Source organism: Dama dama, chromosome 6 (assembly GCF_033118175.1).
Source record: "Dama dama isolate Ldn47 chromosome 6, ASM3311817v1, whole genome shotgun sequence".
NCBI classification, from domain to species: Eukaryota; Metazoa; Chordata; class Mammalia; order Artiodactyla; family Cervidae; genus Dama; species Dama dama.
This window is the reverse complement of record NC_083686.1, coordinates 24,737,078-24,752,949: the sequence shown is the minus strand read 5'-3', so window position 1 is coordinate 24,752,949 and position 15,872 is coordinate 24,737,078. Positions and strand designations below refer to the sequence as shown.

At 46.3% G+C, this 15,872-nt stretch overlaps 1 protein-coding gene and 1 non-coding gene across 2 annotated transcripts in view; both read left to right on the top strand.

Moving 5' to 3' along the window:
* Positions 1-8,568, top strand: part of SHROOM3 (shroom family member 3) — a 78,650-nt gene extending 70,082 nt beyond the window's left edge. The window contains 3 exon segments of the mRNA XM_061145753.1: positions 1,342-1,614; positions 5,577-5,895; positions 5,898-8,568. Coding sequence (XP_061001736.1) covers positions 1,342-1,614; positions 5,577-5,895; positions 5,898-5,944 — 639 coding nt within the window. The 3' untranslated portion in view covers positions 5,945-8,568.
* A 3,003-nt stretch (positions 8,569-11,571) lies between these two features.
* TRNAC-ACA (transfer RNA cysteine (anticodon ACA)) lies at positions 11,572-11,643 on the top strand. Its single transcript has one exon. It is a non-coding gene; the product is annotated as a tRNA-Cys (tRNA).
* The last annotated feature ends 4,229 nt before the right edge of the window (positions 11,644-15,872 follow it).

Here is a 15,872-nt window from a genome sequence, read left to right as displayed (position 1 = left end):
AGCAACTGGAATGAAAAATATGCTTGAGGGAGTCAATTATTCTGTTGTTAAAGCAGAAGAATGGATAAGCGAGCTGAAAGACAAAATGGTAGAAATTGCTGCCATGAAACAGAATAAAGAGAACAGAAATGAGGACAGAAACTGACAGATATGGAAAACAAATGTATGGTTACCAAAGGGGAAACGTGGGGGGAAAGGATAAGTCAGGAACTTGGGATTAACATATACACACTACTAAAAAGTAGGTAACTAACAAGGATTTACTGTATAGCATAGGGAACACTACTCACTATTCTGTGAAAACCTATATGAGAAAAGAATCTAAAAAATGAATATGTTTAACTGAAACACTTTGCCGTACACCTGAAACATAACATTGTAAATCAACTATACTGCAATAAAATTAAAGCTAAGAAACCAAAGGCAGGGTCTGCAGAGGAAAGACTGGGTGGGCTCGATGCTGACCCTGGTGGCTATTCAGCCTTCTTTGACCCATCCTTGCCCACTGAACCCCACTCACTTGGTGACTGGCCTTCTAGTACTGCTGACCTGTCACCTTTCATTCAAGGCAGAACTTGGACATTTCAAGGACATCGTGAACCCTACTTAAATTGAAGGAGCCTGAGAAAATTAGGGAGCCAAGCTCAGTAGCATCTCAGAAGAAGAGTTCTCCCTTCTCTTCACCACTCACCCCCAACATCTGAGGACAGACTTATTGGTTAATGCTATTTGCCGGTTAAAACTCAGCACACTCCACTGTCCCAATTTCCTCACCTAGTGCGCTGCATAGATGAGGGAGTATCTCCTAACAAGACTGCTGGGAAGGCTCAGTGAGATAATCTGTAGACTTCCTCACCATGTCTGACTCATAGTAATTGCTCCACAAGTGGTATCTGTGATTAATACTCAACTCAGCTCTGTAATCTTAGGCAAATCCCTAGTTCCTTTGAGTCTCGGCTGCTCTATTTGTTGAAGAAGAATATATACCTTGCCTGCCTGCGGTATTGTTGTGAGGATCAAATGAGAACATGTCTTGGAAAGACTTTTTAAAAGTGAGCCATGATCAAACCAGTTGGGAAGGCAGTGTTGCGCATAGCACGACATGACTGGACAACATTCCAAGGTGACATGTGATCGTGCATAGCCTGTGAGGACTGAACAGGTTCTGAGACAGGAAAGGAGACTGTGGTCTAAGGTTGGGGGCAGTCCATACAGTGCAGGAGAGGGCCTTCAGCTGAGGGTCAAAAAAAAAAGACAGGGAGGATGTGACTAGAAGTGAATCTTATTCCTCTGACCACTCGGCTGGCTAACTTTTGCTGTGTGTCTCCTCTTTCATGACAGGCGGAGCTGATCGGAAGCCTCACCCACAAGCTCGAGACCCTCCAGGAAGCCAAGGGGAGCCTGCTGATGGACATCAAGCTCAATAATGCCCTGGGGGAGGAGGTGGAGGCCTGGATCAGTGAGCTCTGCAAGCCCAACGAGATTGACAAGTACAAGATGTTCATTGGGGACTTGGACAAGGTGGTGAACCTGCTCCTGTCCCTCTCAGGGCGCCTGGCCCGCGTGGAGAACGTGCTCAGCGGCCTCGGTGAAGATGCCAGCAATGAGGAAAGGGTAGGCGGCCTAGCAGTTCCCTTCAAGTCTCCTCCCTACCTCCCCTGAGTCCCATGTACACAGAGAAGTACAGTGAGACAGGAGTCCTTCTAGAGAAGACCACCATCTCTCTGGGGCAGGGAGGGGGGTCTGGCATACAGATGAGCAGGATTACAGAGGGGAAGGCAGCTTCCACGCCACAATGTCGTGTCATGACACCTCAGCCCTCAGGGATACTTCCTAGGAAAGTACAGACGTGGGCGCCAGGGTTTCTTTCCTCCCTTTCTGTCCCAGAAGAAGGCAAAAGGCAGAATGAAGATGGACATTAAAAACAGAGAGGAAAAAAATAAAAATAAAAAAATAAAACAACAGAGAGGAATGACAGAGCTGTTGGGGACAAGGAGAGGGCCCAGGAACGTGAGCTCGGGCTCCAGGGAAGCTGCAGGTGAGGGGCCAGGGACACCGAGGGAGGACCTACCCGCTGTCGTCACCACACCCCTCCCTGGAAGAACATGACCACAGCGGTGCTGACGTGACACAGAATCCCAGGGGGCCCTCTGGGTCGGGCACTGTGGGCTTAGACGCTGTAGACACAGCCTCAGAGAGTTCTCCCTGGAGGCCAGTAAGCGACGCAGCCAGGAAAGGAGTCCTGCTGTGGTCCCCAGGTGTTATCCACGTCCTTGAACTTCACTGCAGAGCTACAGAGCACTCTTCCTCTGCTCATCGGTACAGCAAATATTTCCTGTGTGTCCGGTGTGGGCCACCTTCTCGTGGAGGCACTTGGGATACTATGAATAAAGCCATCAGATCCCCGCGTGCATGGGAGTCACTTACCAAGGAGGTCAGACAATAAACAGAGCTGCAACGTCACGTCCACACCAGCTGTCCAGCACTCCAGCCAGTAAGAGGCAGCTCTCCTGCTTCCTAGCTCCTGGAAATTAGGGATTTCCCAATCATTTCTCCGAATGTACTGCCTTAAAAGGAAAGGTATGTCTTGGCAAATAGATTTTTGAAAGATTAGGAGAGATCTAGATGGTAAGCATTTAGGATTGGGACTCTGAGCACCCAGGACCCCCACCCCCCACCCCGGACCAGTGCCCTCCTGTGCATATGTGTTGGGCCTTTGTTCCCTCCAGACAGTTTCCTTGGAAATTAACTGTCCTTGCCTCAAAAGTGTTGTCCCTCCTGCCTTCCTTCCATCCAGCGAGCAGTGAACAAGAACCTGTCAACTACCAGCTGCTCTGACACTGGCTAAAAACAGGCCCCCCGGAAGGCACTCAGCAGACAGTGCGGGGGACCAGTGTAGAAGCAGCGATTGTGTCTAGTATGCGGCTGCACAGGGGTAAACTCAGGGCCACGAGAGCACTCTTCGTGTGGTGCTGGGGTCAGGAGGGACTTCACACGAGTGCCGCTCGAGTGGTGTCCAGAGGGCTTTCTTAACGCCAGGCGGACTAATGGGAAAAGCTTCACCATTTAGAAGGAATGTTATGGACAAAGCCCAGGCAGACCATGGTGTGTTTAGGAACTGAGTTACATGTGGTTGGTGTGTCTAGAGCATAGAGTGAGTGATTCCTTGACTACTTGTTTTTAAGGGAGACCAAGAAGGGCTTCCCAGGTGGCGCTAGTGGTAAAGAACCTGCCTGCCAACTCAGGAGACATAAGATACATGGGTTCAATCCCTGGGTCAGGAAGATCCCCTGGAGGAGGGCACAGCAACCCACTCCAGTATTCTTGCCTGGGGAATTCCAGGGACAGAGGAGCCTGGTAGGCAAGAGTTGGACACGACTCAGCACACAGGCAAGAAGGGATAATGAAGCTGCTCTGTCCCCATGGGGCTAGCATCAGTGGGCAAGCCATTACCACCTCTGGACCCAGAGCAGCAGAAGGAAGGGGCCCTTATCAGAACTGCAGCCATAGCTCTGGAGGAAAGGTTGCAGCCGCCGCCACCTGAAAGGAGAGAGCCAGGAATACAGGCCTCCGTGTCTGCTTTCTCCCACCTCCCAGGCTCCTGCCGTGGCTGCCCCTGGCCGAACCCAGCACCCAGCAGGGTTCAGCTTCACTAGACATTGAGTCAGGCTGGGGAGAGTGGGTCTGGAGGGGTAGTAGAATCCAGTGCAGAAAATCACCACCAAGACCTATGGGTCAGTACTGTAGAGTTTACCCTAGAGAGCCCTGAACTCATTTCATTACATGATTGGCCTAGGGAGTGGGGAGAAGGATGTTACCATGGGGAGACTTCTAGAAAGATGGGTTTAGGCTGTTAATTTAGACCATTGTCTTGGGAGTGAGTTAGAGCGTAAGTTTGAATCAGCAAGGCGTGTTAGATGAGGGGAAGGACAGAACAGAAGGTAATTCCAAGTTTCCTCTTTGGTCACCTGGCTGGATGCCACAGGTCTGTGAGATAGGGGACACTGGAGATACTTAGAGCAAGATGAGTTGTTCCAGAATTGAGCTCAACTTAACACTTAATGCCTTCTATACTCTTAAGTACACATAAGTGCTTGCTCACTTGCAAAATACATCAGGATTACTTTTTATAGTTATTGTTGTTCAGTCACTAAGTCAGGTCTGACTTTATGCAACCCCAGGGACTGCAGCATGCTGGGCTCCTCTGTCCACTGTCTCCCAGAGTTTGCTCGAATTCACGTCTGTTGAGTTCATGATGCTATCTAACCATCTCATCCTCTGTTGCCTTCTTCTCCTTTTGCCTTCAGTTCTTCCCAGCATCAGGGTCTTTTCCAGTGAGTCAGCTCTTTGAATCAGGTGGCCAAAGTATTATAGCTTCAGCATCAGTCCTTCCAATGAATATTCAGGACTGATTTCCTTTAGCATTGACTGGTTTGATCTCCTTGCAGTCCAAGGGACTCTCAAGAGTCTCCTACAATACCACAGTTCAAAAGCATCAATTCTTCAGCACTCAGCCTTTTTTATAGTTCAGCACTCATATCCAAACATGACTACTGGAAAAACCATAACTTTGACTTCCTTGATAATTGGCCCTTTTTTCCCCCTTCAATTTTTTAATTATGGTAAACTACATAAAGGACTTCCCAGGTGACGCAGTGCTTAAAAAAAAAAAAAAATCCACCTGCCAATGCAAGAGACACGAGTTCGATCCCTGGGTTGGGATGATCCCAACCTGGATTCCTGGAGAAGGAAATGGCCATCCACTCCAGTATTCTTGCCTGGAAAATCCCATGGACAGGGGACCCTGGGGGGCTTCAGTCCACCGGGTCGCAAAGAGTCGGACACAACTGAACCCACAGTACATAGGTTTCTCTGGTGGCTCAGTGGGAAAGAATCCACCTGCCAATGCAGGGGAGGAGAGTTCAGTCCCTGGGATGAGAAGATCCCCTGTAGGAGGAAGTAGCAACCCGCTCCAGTAGTCCTGCCTGGAGAATCCATGGACAGAGGAGCCTGGGTTGCTACCTCCCCACGGGCTCGCAAGAGTTGGACATGACTTAGCAACTAAACCATCACCACCACATATAAAATTTGCTGTCTTAACCATTTTTAGCTGTACAGTTCAGTAGTGTTAAGTGTATTTACATTGCTGTGCAACAGATCTCCAGAACTTTTTTCATCTCGCAAAACTCTGTACCCATTGAAACAAGTCCTCCACTCTCCCCTCCCACCAGGCCCTGGCAATCACCATCCTCCTTCGTGCCGTTAGGACTTTGACTGCTCTAAAGATCCCCTGCAAGTGCAATCCTGATTGTCCTTCTAAGACTAGAAGCCTAAAGTAAAGCCATCACCCCCACCAGTTGAATGTAATGCCTCTTGGGTTAAAGCTGGACCATACATAAGCACCGTAAGGGTAATAAGCTGATTTTCAAAACACTTGCGCCTCCCTACTTTAGAGTGATAGTTGAAATAGCACCTTAGATATTGTCCCGTCCTATAAAAAAATCTCTCTGCAGGCACTTGGCTCTCTTTCCCCCCCACACTGGCCCTCTGCTGACCCACTCATCTCGCCCTGGCAGAGCTCACTCAATGAGAAGAGGAAGGTCCTGTCTGCTCAGCACGAGGACGCCCGGGAGCTCAAGGAGAACGTGGATCGGAGGGAGCGTGTGGTGCTGGACATCCTGGCCAATTACCTCTCCGAGGAGCAGCTCCAGGATTACCGGCATTTCGTGAAAATGAAGTCGACACTCCTCATCGAGCAGAGGGAGCTGGACGACAAGATCAAGCTGGGCCAGGAGCAGGTCAGGTGCCTGCTGGAGAGCCTTCCCTCGGACTTCGTGCCCAAGGCGGGGGCCCTGGCTCTGCCCCCGGGCCTTACCAGCGATGTGACTGCCGTGGGGTCTGCACTGGCCGCGGTGGTTTCCCAGCGGTGACCTCCCCACTTTAACCTCCTCTCCAGTACCCACCCCAAAGACTACCCCTTCTGTCAACACTATTTAATCTGAAAAATGTTTCAGTACAAGCCGCCCGTTAAGCTCTGTGGGTTATTGGGTTTTTTTTTTTTTTTTTTTTTCTGGATAAAAGCAAAAATTCCATCCAGGAAAAAGCCTGTACTTCGCCTTCTCGCCCTTCATGATTGATCTCCCGAGGGCTTGAATGCCACTGGGAGGTGACCCCCTTTCTATCGTTACTTCGTAGTAGAAAGAAAATTAATGGAACTGTGAGCAGAGATCGGAGGGTGTCTGACTGATGGTCTAGTTTTTCACAGGCCGAGGCAACACGGATCCATGGGAGTCACCCTCAGGACCGCATCCACAGTGGCCTTCCCGGCCTGTGGCCAGTGCTTCGTGATGACAAGTACACATACTTATCAGTGAAGGGCCTGCGACGTACCGCCTTAAAGAGAAACACACGGGAGAAAATTGTCCAACCTTGAACACTGTTATTTATATTTTTAAAAATGAAAAAGATCATTGTGTGCTAACCACTTACTTGATTCTGTTCTGTGGTGGATATAGACAGTTATGTTTGAGCTTTGTATTTTGTGAAAACCTTAATGAAATGAAGAATTCCAAAGACAGTCACCTTGAGTGTGGAGACTTTTTTTCTTAAACTCCTGACATGTGAGTTGAGCTTCAGCGCTTGTTTTAAATTGAGTATGGGGAAGTCCCAGCCGCCACGGCTGCCAGCTCACCACTTTACCCCTGCAACAAGCAGAACACCACACTCCTTCCCAGGAAGGCTTTATGCACCATGGTCATCACATCCTTTCCTAGTGCTTCTTGTCATTATCACTGGGGCAGAGAGAAAGCTAAATCCCACTGATGAGGACAACTCTCCAACCCAAGTCAATTCAAAACTGAGTTCATGCTGTCCTGCTATGAAATTTGAGCTAAGTCCAGCTTATTTAGTGAGAGATACTAGCAGGCTGTCTTAATCATGTTTTTCACAAAAGTTTCTTCTGAAATGTCAAACTCATCAACCACACTTATGAAAACTCCCCTCCTCAAACTCTGAAGACTGATTTTGCACTGTTCTGCTTCAATAGCAACATCTGAGAGGACACTCGTGAGCCCAAGCTGTAAGTCTCTTAAGATAGACTGGATGGTGGACAGGAGTGATGGGCCAGTGACCAGGTTGTGTCGTCAGCTGCTGGAGATGCAACAGCCATCCCCAGCTGTGCTTTCATGTTGAATCCTCAGCTGGGGCCCACCTGTGCTGATCTGGGCTACAAGTATGATAGTAGCCAGTCCTAGAGAACTGGGAGGATAAAATTCATAGAATATCTTGGTACAGTTTAATTATTGAAAGTTTTCTGGTTAAGCACTTCAAAAATGTTTAGTTTTGGTTCCTGATACAGATGTATTTTGATGAACTTAAGATCAACGGGCCACCCACAGATTTCTTGTGAACCATAACAAAATCACTGCTACATTCTTTGGGGGTTTTACACTGTCAGACTGCATTACAAGACTGTTCCTTGGTTTCCCAGGAATGTTTTCAAAAGCTTCTCTTGCATCTCAAGGCTCCAGAATCCCAGGAAATTAGTAGAACTGGGGACAGCATGCAACAGCCACCCTGTGTGGTCATTTTGAAGTAAAAAACAGTGCCTCTTACGGACCTTTCACCAGAATTAGGCCAACACAGGAGCCTGAGAGCAACTCCAGCTGGTAGTTAACCAAGCGGTGTGCCTCACTGACCCTTGGTGGTGTCTTGAGGTCAAAACAGGTTAAAGGTAACCAGCAAATGTCTCTGGCAGCTACTAGTGAAATTCCCGAGGGGATGCAGGGCGGGGGGGGTCCCAACTCCCATCACTTTTTTAAATTCCCGATTTCATTATTTATTATTTTTGGTTGTGCTAGGTCCTCACCGCTGGCGTAGGCTTTTCTCTAGTTACAGCAATCCAGGGCCACTCCCCAGTTGCAGCATGCAGCCTTCTCGCAGCGGCGGCTTCTCTTGTTGTGGAGCACGGGTTCTAGGGCGTGAGGGCTTCAGTAGTTGTAGCTCTAGGGCTCTAGAGCACAGGCTCAGTAGTTGGGGTACACAGGCCCGGCTGCACTGTGGCATGCACGATCCTCCTGGACCAGTGATCAAACCTATGTCTCCCCCACGGGCAGGTGGCTTCCCTATCACTGAGCCACCAGGGAAGTCCCCAACACTCTTCTAAATTCTCCTTAAGCATTTGGGAACATCATACACATTCAGTCTTTTTCATCACTTCTCTAACTGATACATGTCAAAGGAAGTGACCCCCCCCAGAGAAGAGCAGCAGGTGATGCTTCAAGGCGCCCCAAGCACCCGAAAGTGATGACACTCTGTGGTATTCCTTCTTTTGCTCCACTGAAATGTTCTGTAATGTGACCGGAGTGAGGAACCGAGTGTGACTATGAAATTAACTTGCAAGTGGATGTGGTATTTATAATAGGACTTGACCTCTGTGCTCTGATGAGAAGGAATCTCTAACACAGGTTTCATTATTAACTTTAACTAGAAAATCCGCCTATTCTTTATCCCTTTCCTACTTCACATTCTTTCCCCACTATTTAAAAAAACAATCATCTACAGTAGAAGCCACATTTTCCCTCCAGTTATCCTCAGCCAAAATCATGAGCACAGCAACCATGAGCAAGTTGCTGGTCAAGATCTCAGGGCACAAATGACATCATCAGGAATGTTTGTTCAAACAATAATTGTCCCTGTGGATGCGGTCCTTTCAGAGAGAGCAAATCTCATGAGAATCAAGAATCAGCAAGGATGGCCTTGCTGCTTATAACTCAAGAAGCCTTCAAAGTTCCAAGGAAGGACAACACTGGGAGGCCTCCGGTGTCCTGGGCCCTTGGAGAAGTGCCTGGGCTTGTTGCTACATGTCATCTGACTCAGCCTTTTCTCATGCTGTTTTGCTTCTTGTGGCTGCTTAACCCCAAAGAATGCAGGGAGGGTCCGTAGTGAAAGTGTCTGGAGTTCCTCCCAGAGGCACTGTCGAAACCAAATATTTTTTTTTCTTTTGCTCCAGGGGATCATTTTAGGTTTTGTTTTGCGCAACTGGTTTTCAGACTTGAACATTAGCCAGTTTGGGTCAGCTCCCAAGAGTCTATTCAGGTGAGGAATGAGGGCTTAACTGAGGTTGGTTGGGGCATATAAAGCAGAAACCAGTCTGGGACATCCCAGTCTTCCTATTACTCCATTATTACTGTCTGATCCAGAGTTACTTCTGAGTTTAAAAGATAGATCACAGTCATTCCTAATATGAGTTCTACCTTATTTGGGATTTTCCCTGGAGGCTCAGTGGTGAGGAATCCGCCCGCAATGCAGGAGCTGCAGGAGACGCGGGTTCGATCCTTGGGTCGGAAAGATTCCCTGGAGGAGGGCATGACAACCCATTCCAGTATTCTTGCCTGGAGAATCCCATGGACAGAGGAACCTGGCAGGCTACAGTCTATGGGGTCTCAGAGAGTCAGACATGACTGAAGCGACTTAGCACACATACAGCTTATTCAGGCATGTTAAGATATTGGGCTGTTTTTCTTCGAGACCTTGAAAAATGCTGGCTTTTTATTCTTCACTCAAGTGTTAGTCACTCAGTTCAGTCCAACTCTTTGCGACCCCATGAACCGCAGCACGCCAGGCCTCCCTGTCTATCACCAACTCCCGGAATCCACCCAAACTCATGTCCATTGAGTCAGTGATGCCATCCAACCATCTCATCCTCTGTCATCCCCTTCTCCTCCCACCATCAATCCTTCCCAGCATCAGGGTCTTTTCAAATGAGTCAGCTCTTCACATAAGGTGGCCAAAGTATTGGAGTTTCAGCTTCAACATCAGTCCTTCCAATGAACACTCAGGACTGATCTCCTTTAGGATGGACTGGTTGGATCTTGCAGTCCAAGGGACTCTCAAGAGTCTTCTCCAATCCAACACCAGACTCAGTCATGTCCAACTCTTTGTGACCCCATGGACTATAGCCTGCCAGGCTCCTCTGTCCATGGAATTCTCCAGTCAAGAATACTGGAGTGGGTTGCCATGCCCTTCTCCAGGGGACCTTCCTGACCCAGGGATCAAACCTGGGTCACCTAAGTGACAGGCGGATTCTTTACCATCTGAACCACCAGGGAAGCTTTTTATTCTTTTTTTTTTTTTTTAGCTTTTTATTCTTAACATGATTCCAAACTTTTCCCTTTAATTTTCCATGATATTATTGGCTTTAATCGGTTGGATTGGAATTATTTTCCTTTCTTGGAACAAATGAGTTTTATTCACCTTCCTGCTGGGAGGAAAAAGGAAGAACTTCAGCCATAAATAACTTTTCCATTTCCAGCCAGACATGGCCAGGTGAATCGAACATGAAGGGGCCTTTCTACACAGAAACAGGTTATTGGGGACGGGGTATTCTTACTGCCTGAACTCTGGGACGAAGCATAGAGTAAAATGATAAAGGCCATTTTAGTATCAGGGACACACGAACCGTGTTCCAGTTTATTCTTATTTCTAAATTAAACTTCACTTTTCTTAAGGGAGCTCATTCAGGCACTAAGTCAGTCATGGTTTCTCAAAATACAGTCAGCATCTTCATCAGAATAAGAGGTACTTGATAAAAAGGCCAGTTACTGGGACACAACCAAGTAGTCTGGGAACCTACCCCTGAACAAGTTCCCCAGTTTATTCTAAGGTATTCTAACATCCAAGAGCCTCTTACACCTGTCATTTAGGATCACAATTAGACTGGCATAAACACATGTCATAAAAATCCCAGAAATTCAAAGCCCTGTCACATTTACTCTCATGATTACATTATTATGAGTTAATATTGTCCCCATGATTATATCATCCTCAGGATTGTGATGTAGGGTTTTTCCCCCCTACTCATTCTCCCCTCGATTTGTTTTAAACAGTCTAAGAGCTTCCCAAGTGGCTCAGTGGTAAAGAACCCGTCTGCCAATGCAGGAGATGCTGGTTTGATCCCAGGGTCAGGAAGATCCCCTGGAGTAGGAAATGGCAACCCACTCCAATTTTCTTGCCAGGGAAATCCTGTGCACAGAGGAGCCTGGAGGGCTACAGTCCACGGGGTCACAAAGAGTCGGACACGGCTAAGCACACATACATGCAAGCTCTTATTCAGGCTCAAGTGCACGAATTATTTTTCCCCTGAAGGAATCAGCGTATCTCTCACAACGTCGCTAATCTGAAGTGCTGCCATGATGCCTGTGCATGCATGCTCGGTCACTTCAGCCATGTCTCTTTGCAACAATGGACCATAGCCTGCCAGGCTCTTCTGTCTGTGGGATTTCCCAGGCAAGGATACTGGAATGGGTTGCCATGCCCTCCTCCTGGGGATCATGCTGACCCAAGCATCGAACCCAGGCCTCCTGCATTACAGGCAGATTGTACCATCTGAGCCATCGTCCCAAGCACATACATGATACCTATACTAACCTGAAATTATGACTGCCATTTCAGTGGGGACCACACTCAGATTTCTATTGTTTTACCACTAGTTTCATGCTATCTGTGAGTTAGAATTTCTCTTGACTTGAATCTGACAGTCAAGCTAATGAAACAAACAATATGTTCATGACTTCCCTGGTGGCTCAGACGGTAAAGCGTCTGCCTACAATGCAGGAGACCCGGGTTCAATCCCTGGGTTGGGAAGATCTCCTGAAGAAGGAAATGGCAACCCACTCCAGTACTCTTGCCTGGAAAATCCCATGGACGGAGAAACCTGATGGGCTACAGTCCATGGGGTTGCAAAAGAGTCGGACACGACTGAGCAACTTCACTTTAACTTTCATGTTCATTTCCTTTGAGAAGTAAAAGATGCCATCACCTGATTTCAAAAGCCTAAAATCAAAAGTAGGTAAGAAAAAGTTGTGAATGAAGAAACCAGTTCCCTTATCCCTATGTCATTCTAAAAATTATTCTCAAATCTTCTGCGCATAGAAAAGTAACCGCATTTCTTGCTAAAACCTCAGTATTGCTATTGCTTTACCTGTGGAAGTTTAAGAAATTACTGAATTTTGATAAACAAGTGTCTATTGAATGTAACAAAATTCTGTAAAATACCCTTGAGCTAAGGAGGAGTACCCAAGGAAAGATTAACTTGGAAAGCCCCGCCACCTCCCTCACAAAGGCCGGGATTCAGAGCTCCTTGGAGAGCTCAGTCCACTGATACCAGAGAAGTTTGCTGGTTTTCCCAGAACAGAAGCCAGTCTGCAGTCCCTGGGCAGGCAGGAGGCAGCCCGCAGCTCAGCTATTCACAGGGAGTGGGTGTCTACAGAGGGGTGTGGCCGCTCAGTGGCCTGCGAGTCAGGTTATCTGCACAGGGTCTGGGGGTGGGTGCTGGCAGAATGCCTCTGGGACATGGACGCAAGCAGAAATCCTTCAGGGGGTGTAGTTTCTAGTCCACAGAGCTGAGACTGAGGCGACCCATGGATGGGGCAGAACTCCATCAAATATCCTCACACACGCCACACCAGCACCAGGCAGCAGCCCAGATGGCAGGGTAGTCCTCTCCTGCCCTCCAGCGCCCTCTACTGAGAAAGCCCAGCATCACACTCAGTGAAGGTGATTAAAGTGACCACCCACTGTCTCAGAGCAAAGGGTGACTGTGAGGCTAAGAGGCAGTAAATCGATAACTGGTAACTGGTACAGATTTATTCTTCTAGATTATTCCCCTAACATTATCTTCTGGTATCATATAGAATTTTGTAGATGTTGTTTCTGTAAGAACTATTCTTCTGATGATAAAAAAACATCAGTGGACAATTTCTGTCTTTTGAAGAAGGTATCAAAAGGAAAGCAGCTTCTCATTTACTTTCTTTAAATGTGTGACACATTCATATTCCTCAGAACACCTAAAGTGATAGAATGAGGCCTGTTTAAGGGCATGTGGAAGTTCTGTCATGAAGAACGCACTGTGGATCAAGTTTAGACGATCTCTAAAATCCTCACATTGCATGGAGACTGTGCTGTGCATGTCTTGTTTCCTGGAGAACTAGTTTATGTTTGGGGCACTTCCCCAGGGGCTCAGCTGGTAAAGAACCCACCTGCTAATGCAGAAGACACGAGACGTGAGTTCGGTTCCAGGGTCGGAAGATCCCCTGGAGGAGGAAATGGCAACCCACTCCAGTATGCTTGGCTGGAGAATTCCATGGACAGAGGAGCCTGGCGGGCTACAGTCCACGGGGTCATAAAGAGTCAGACACGACTGAACATGCATGCACAGAAGTTCTGTACCTGTCTGTCCCTGTCTCTGCCTCTGAACACCTCTGTGGGTCTCTACATCTGATGTGTCTCCACATGGATACCTTTCTTTCTCTGTACTTGTCCACCTCACTCGACAGTTGTCATCTCTCTGCTCTTTCATTTCCCAAATGATTCCAATTTTCTTTTTTGGGGGGAGGGGGTGGGTAACTTAGGATAATACGAATGAGTTAAGAGCTAGAAGGGAAGATGACCTAAGTGTAAAGTTAAGGATGAGTTTCTTTTTTCCAGTTTAGGAAAAAATTTTCACTGCATTCAAGCTCATACAAAAAAGAGAGAGACAGGTACAGGATGATTTTACATGACTGTAATATGTATAAGAGTGAATGAGAGCTGTTTCCCTTCTCTCATGAGAACAGAATATAGGAATTGGCTTTATTTTTCAGTAGTAGGCACTGAGGGGATAGGAAGGAACAACCCAACAAAGAGGACTCATAGGCACTGGACTGAGAAAAGAACATTCATTTTCTTCCCTGACAATTAAAAAAATAAAATATAGGTCTACCTGGTATGAAGTGATTTGGAAGCAGGTTTATTAAAAGGCAAGAAGATGGTCTGACATCCCTTCCAGGGTTAGGATTCTGTGCAGGTAGGTGAGCAGAAAAGTAAATTTCAGCTTAGGATGTCAATAGACATTCCCCGAATTTACTCAAAAAGCTTAATGATGACTTTAATAATCAACTCAGTTTATTAGGCTGGTGCAGAAGTAATTGGGGTTTTGCATTGTTGAAATTTGCCATTTGATATTGGAATACATTCTTAAATAAGTGTGATTATGTTATACATCATTTTAATGTACATTTCTCACTCTACATTTTTTTTAATTAATGACTTACTATTTGCTGTTTATTTTATATATATTTTAGACTATGGAAATGTATGGATGTGAGAGTACTCATGTACAGATGTGAGAGCTGGACCATAAAGAAGGTTGACCTCTGAAGAACTGATGCTTTTGAACTATGGTGTTGGAGAAGACTCTTGAGAGTCCCTTGGTCTACAAGAAGATCAAATCAGTCAATCCTAAAGGAAAAACCCTGAATATTCATTGAAAGCACTGATGCTGAAGCTCCAATACTCTGGCCACCTGATGTGAAGACCTGAGTCACTGGAAAAGACCTCGATGCCAGGAAAGATTGAGGGCAGAAGGAGGAGTGAGTGACAGAGGATGAGATGGTTGGATGGCATCACCAATTCAACGGACATGAGTTTGAACAAACTCTAGGAGATGGTGAAAGACAGGGAAACCTGGCGTGCTGCAGTGCATGGGGTCTCAAAGAGTCAGACACAACTGAGTGACTGAACAACAATGGAAATGTTAGACAAAAAGCAAATTCAAGCCATTTTCTTATTCAAGTCCAAAATGGGTCTTAAAGCAGTGGCAACCACTTGCAACATCACCAAAGTGTTTGGCCCAGGAACTGTTAACAAATGTACAGTGCAGTAAGAAGTTTTGCAGAGGAAACGAGAGCCTTGAAAATGAGGAGCACAGTGGCTGGCCATCTGAAGTTGATAATGACCAACTGAGAGCCATCATCAAAGCTGACCCTCTTACAGTTATAAAAGAAGTTGCCCAAGAACTCAGTGTCAACCGTTCTATGGTCGTTCAGCATTTGAAGCAAATTGGAAAGGTGAAAAAGCTTGATAAGTGGGTGTCTCATGAGCTGACTGCAAATAAAAAAAAAATTGTGATTTTGAAGTGTCACCTTCTCTTATTCTATGCAACAACAATGAACTATTTCTCAATAGGATTGTGATGTGTGACAAAAAATGGATTTCATACCACAGCCAGCGATGACCAAGCTCAGTGGTTGCACTGAGAAGAAGCTTAAAGCCCTTTCCAAAGCCAAACTTGCACCAAAGAAGGTCATGATCACTGTTTGGTGGTCTGCTGCCAGTCTGATCCACTACAGGTTTCTGAATCCCAGTGAAACCATTACATTTGAGAAGTATGCTCAGCAAATTGATGAGATGCACCAAAAACTGCAGTACCTGCAGCCAGCATTGGTCAATTGAAGGGGCCCAATTATTCTCCATGACAACGCTTGACTGCACATCATACAACCAACGCTTCAAAAGTTGAACGAATTGGGTTATGAAGTTTTGCCTCATCAGCCATATTCACCTGATCTCTTGCCAACCAACCATCACTTCTTCAAGCATCTCAACAACTTTTTGCAGGGAAAACACTTCCACAACCAGCAGGAAGCCGAAAATGCTTTCCAAGAGTTCATCAAATCCCGAAGCACAGATTTTTATGCTACAGGAATAAACCAACTTATTTCTCATTGGAAAAGATGTGTGATTGTAATGGTTCCTATTTTGCTTAATAAAGATGTGTATGAGCCTAATTATAATGCTTTAAAATTCATGGTCTGAATTTGTACCAACATAATACTACTATATCACTAGACATGTTTTGATATTATTGCTTAATATTCTGAGGAAACTTTCCTCAAATTAAGGAATAATGACTTTAATCCATGTTTGAAACCCTGAATAGAAACGTATTCTTTACAGTAAGGATGCAGATCCTTCACATCTTCCATTTTTTCCCCAACCTTTTCTACAAATCTTACCAAAGACTTCTTGGTTTTGAACAGTAAAACTTGAAGGTG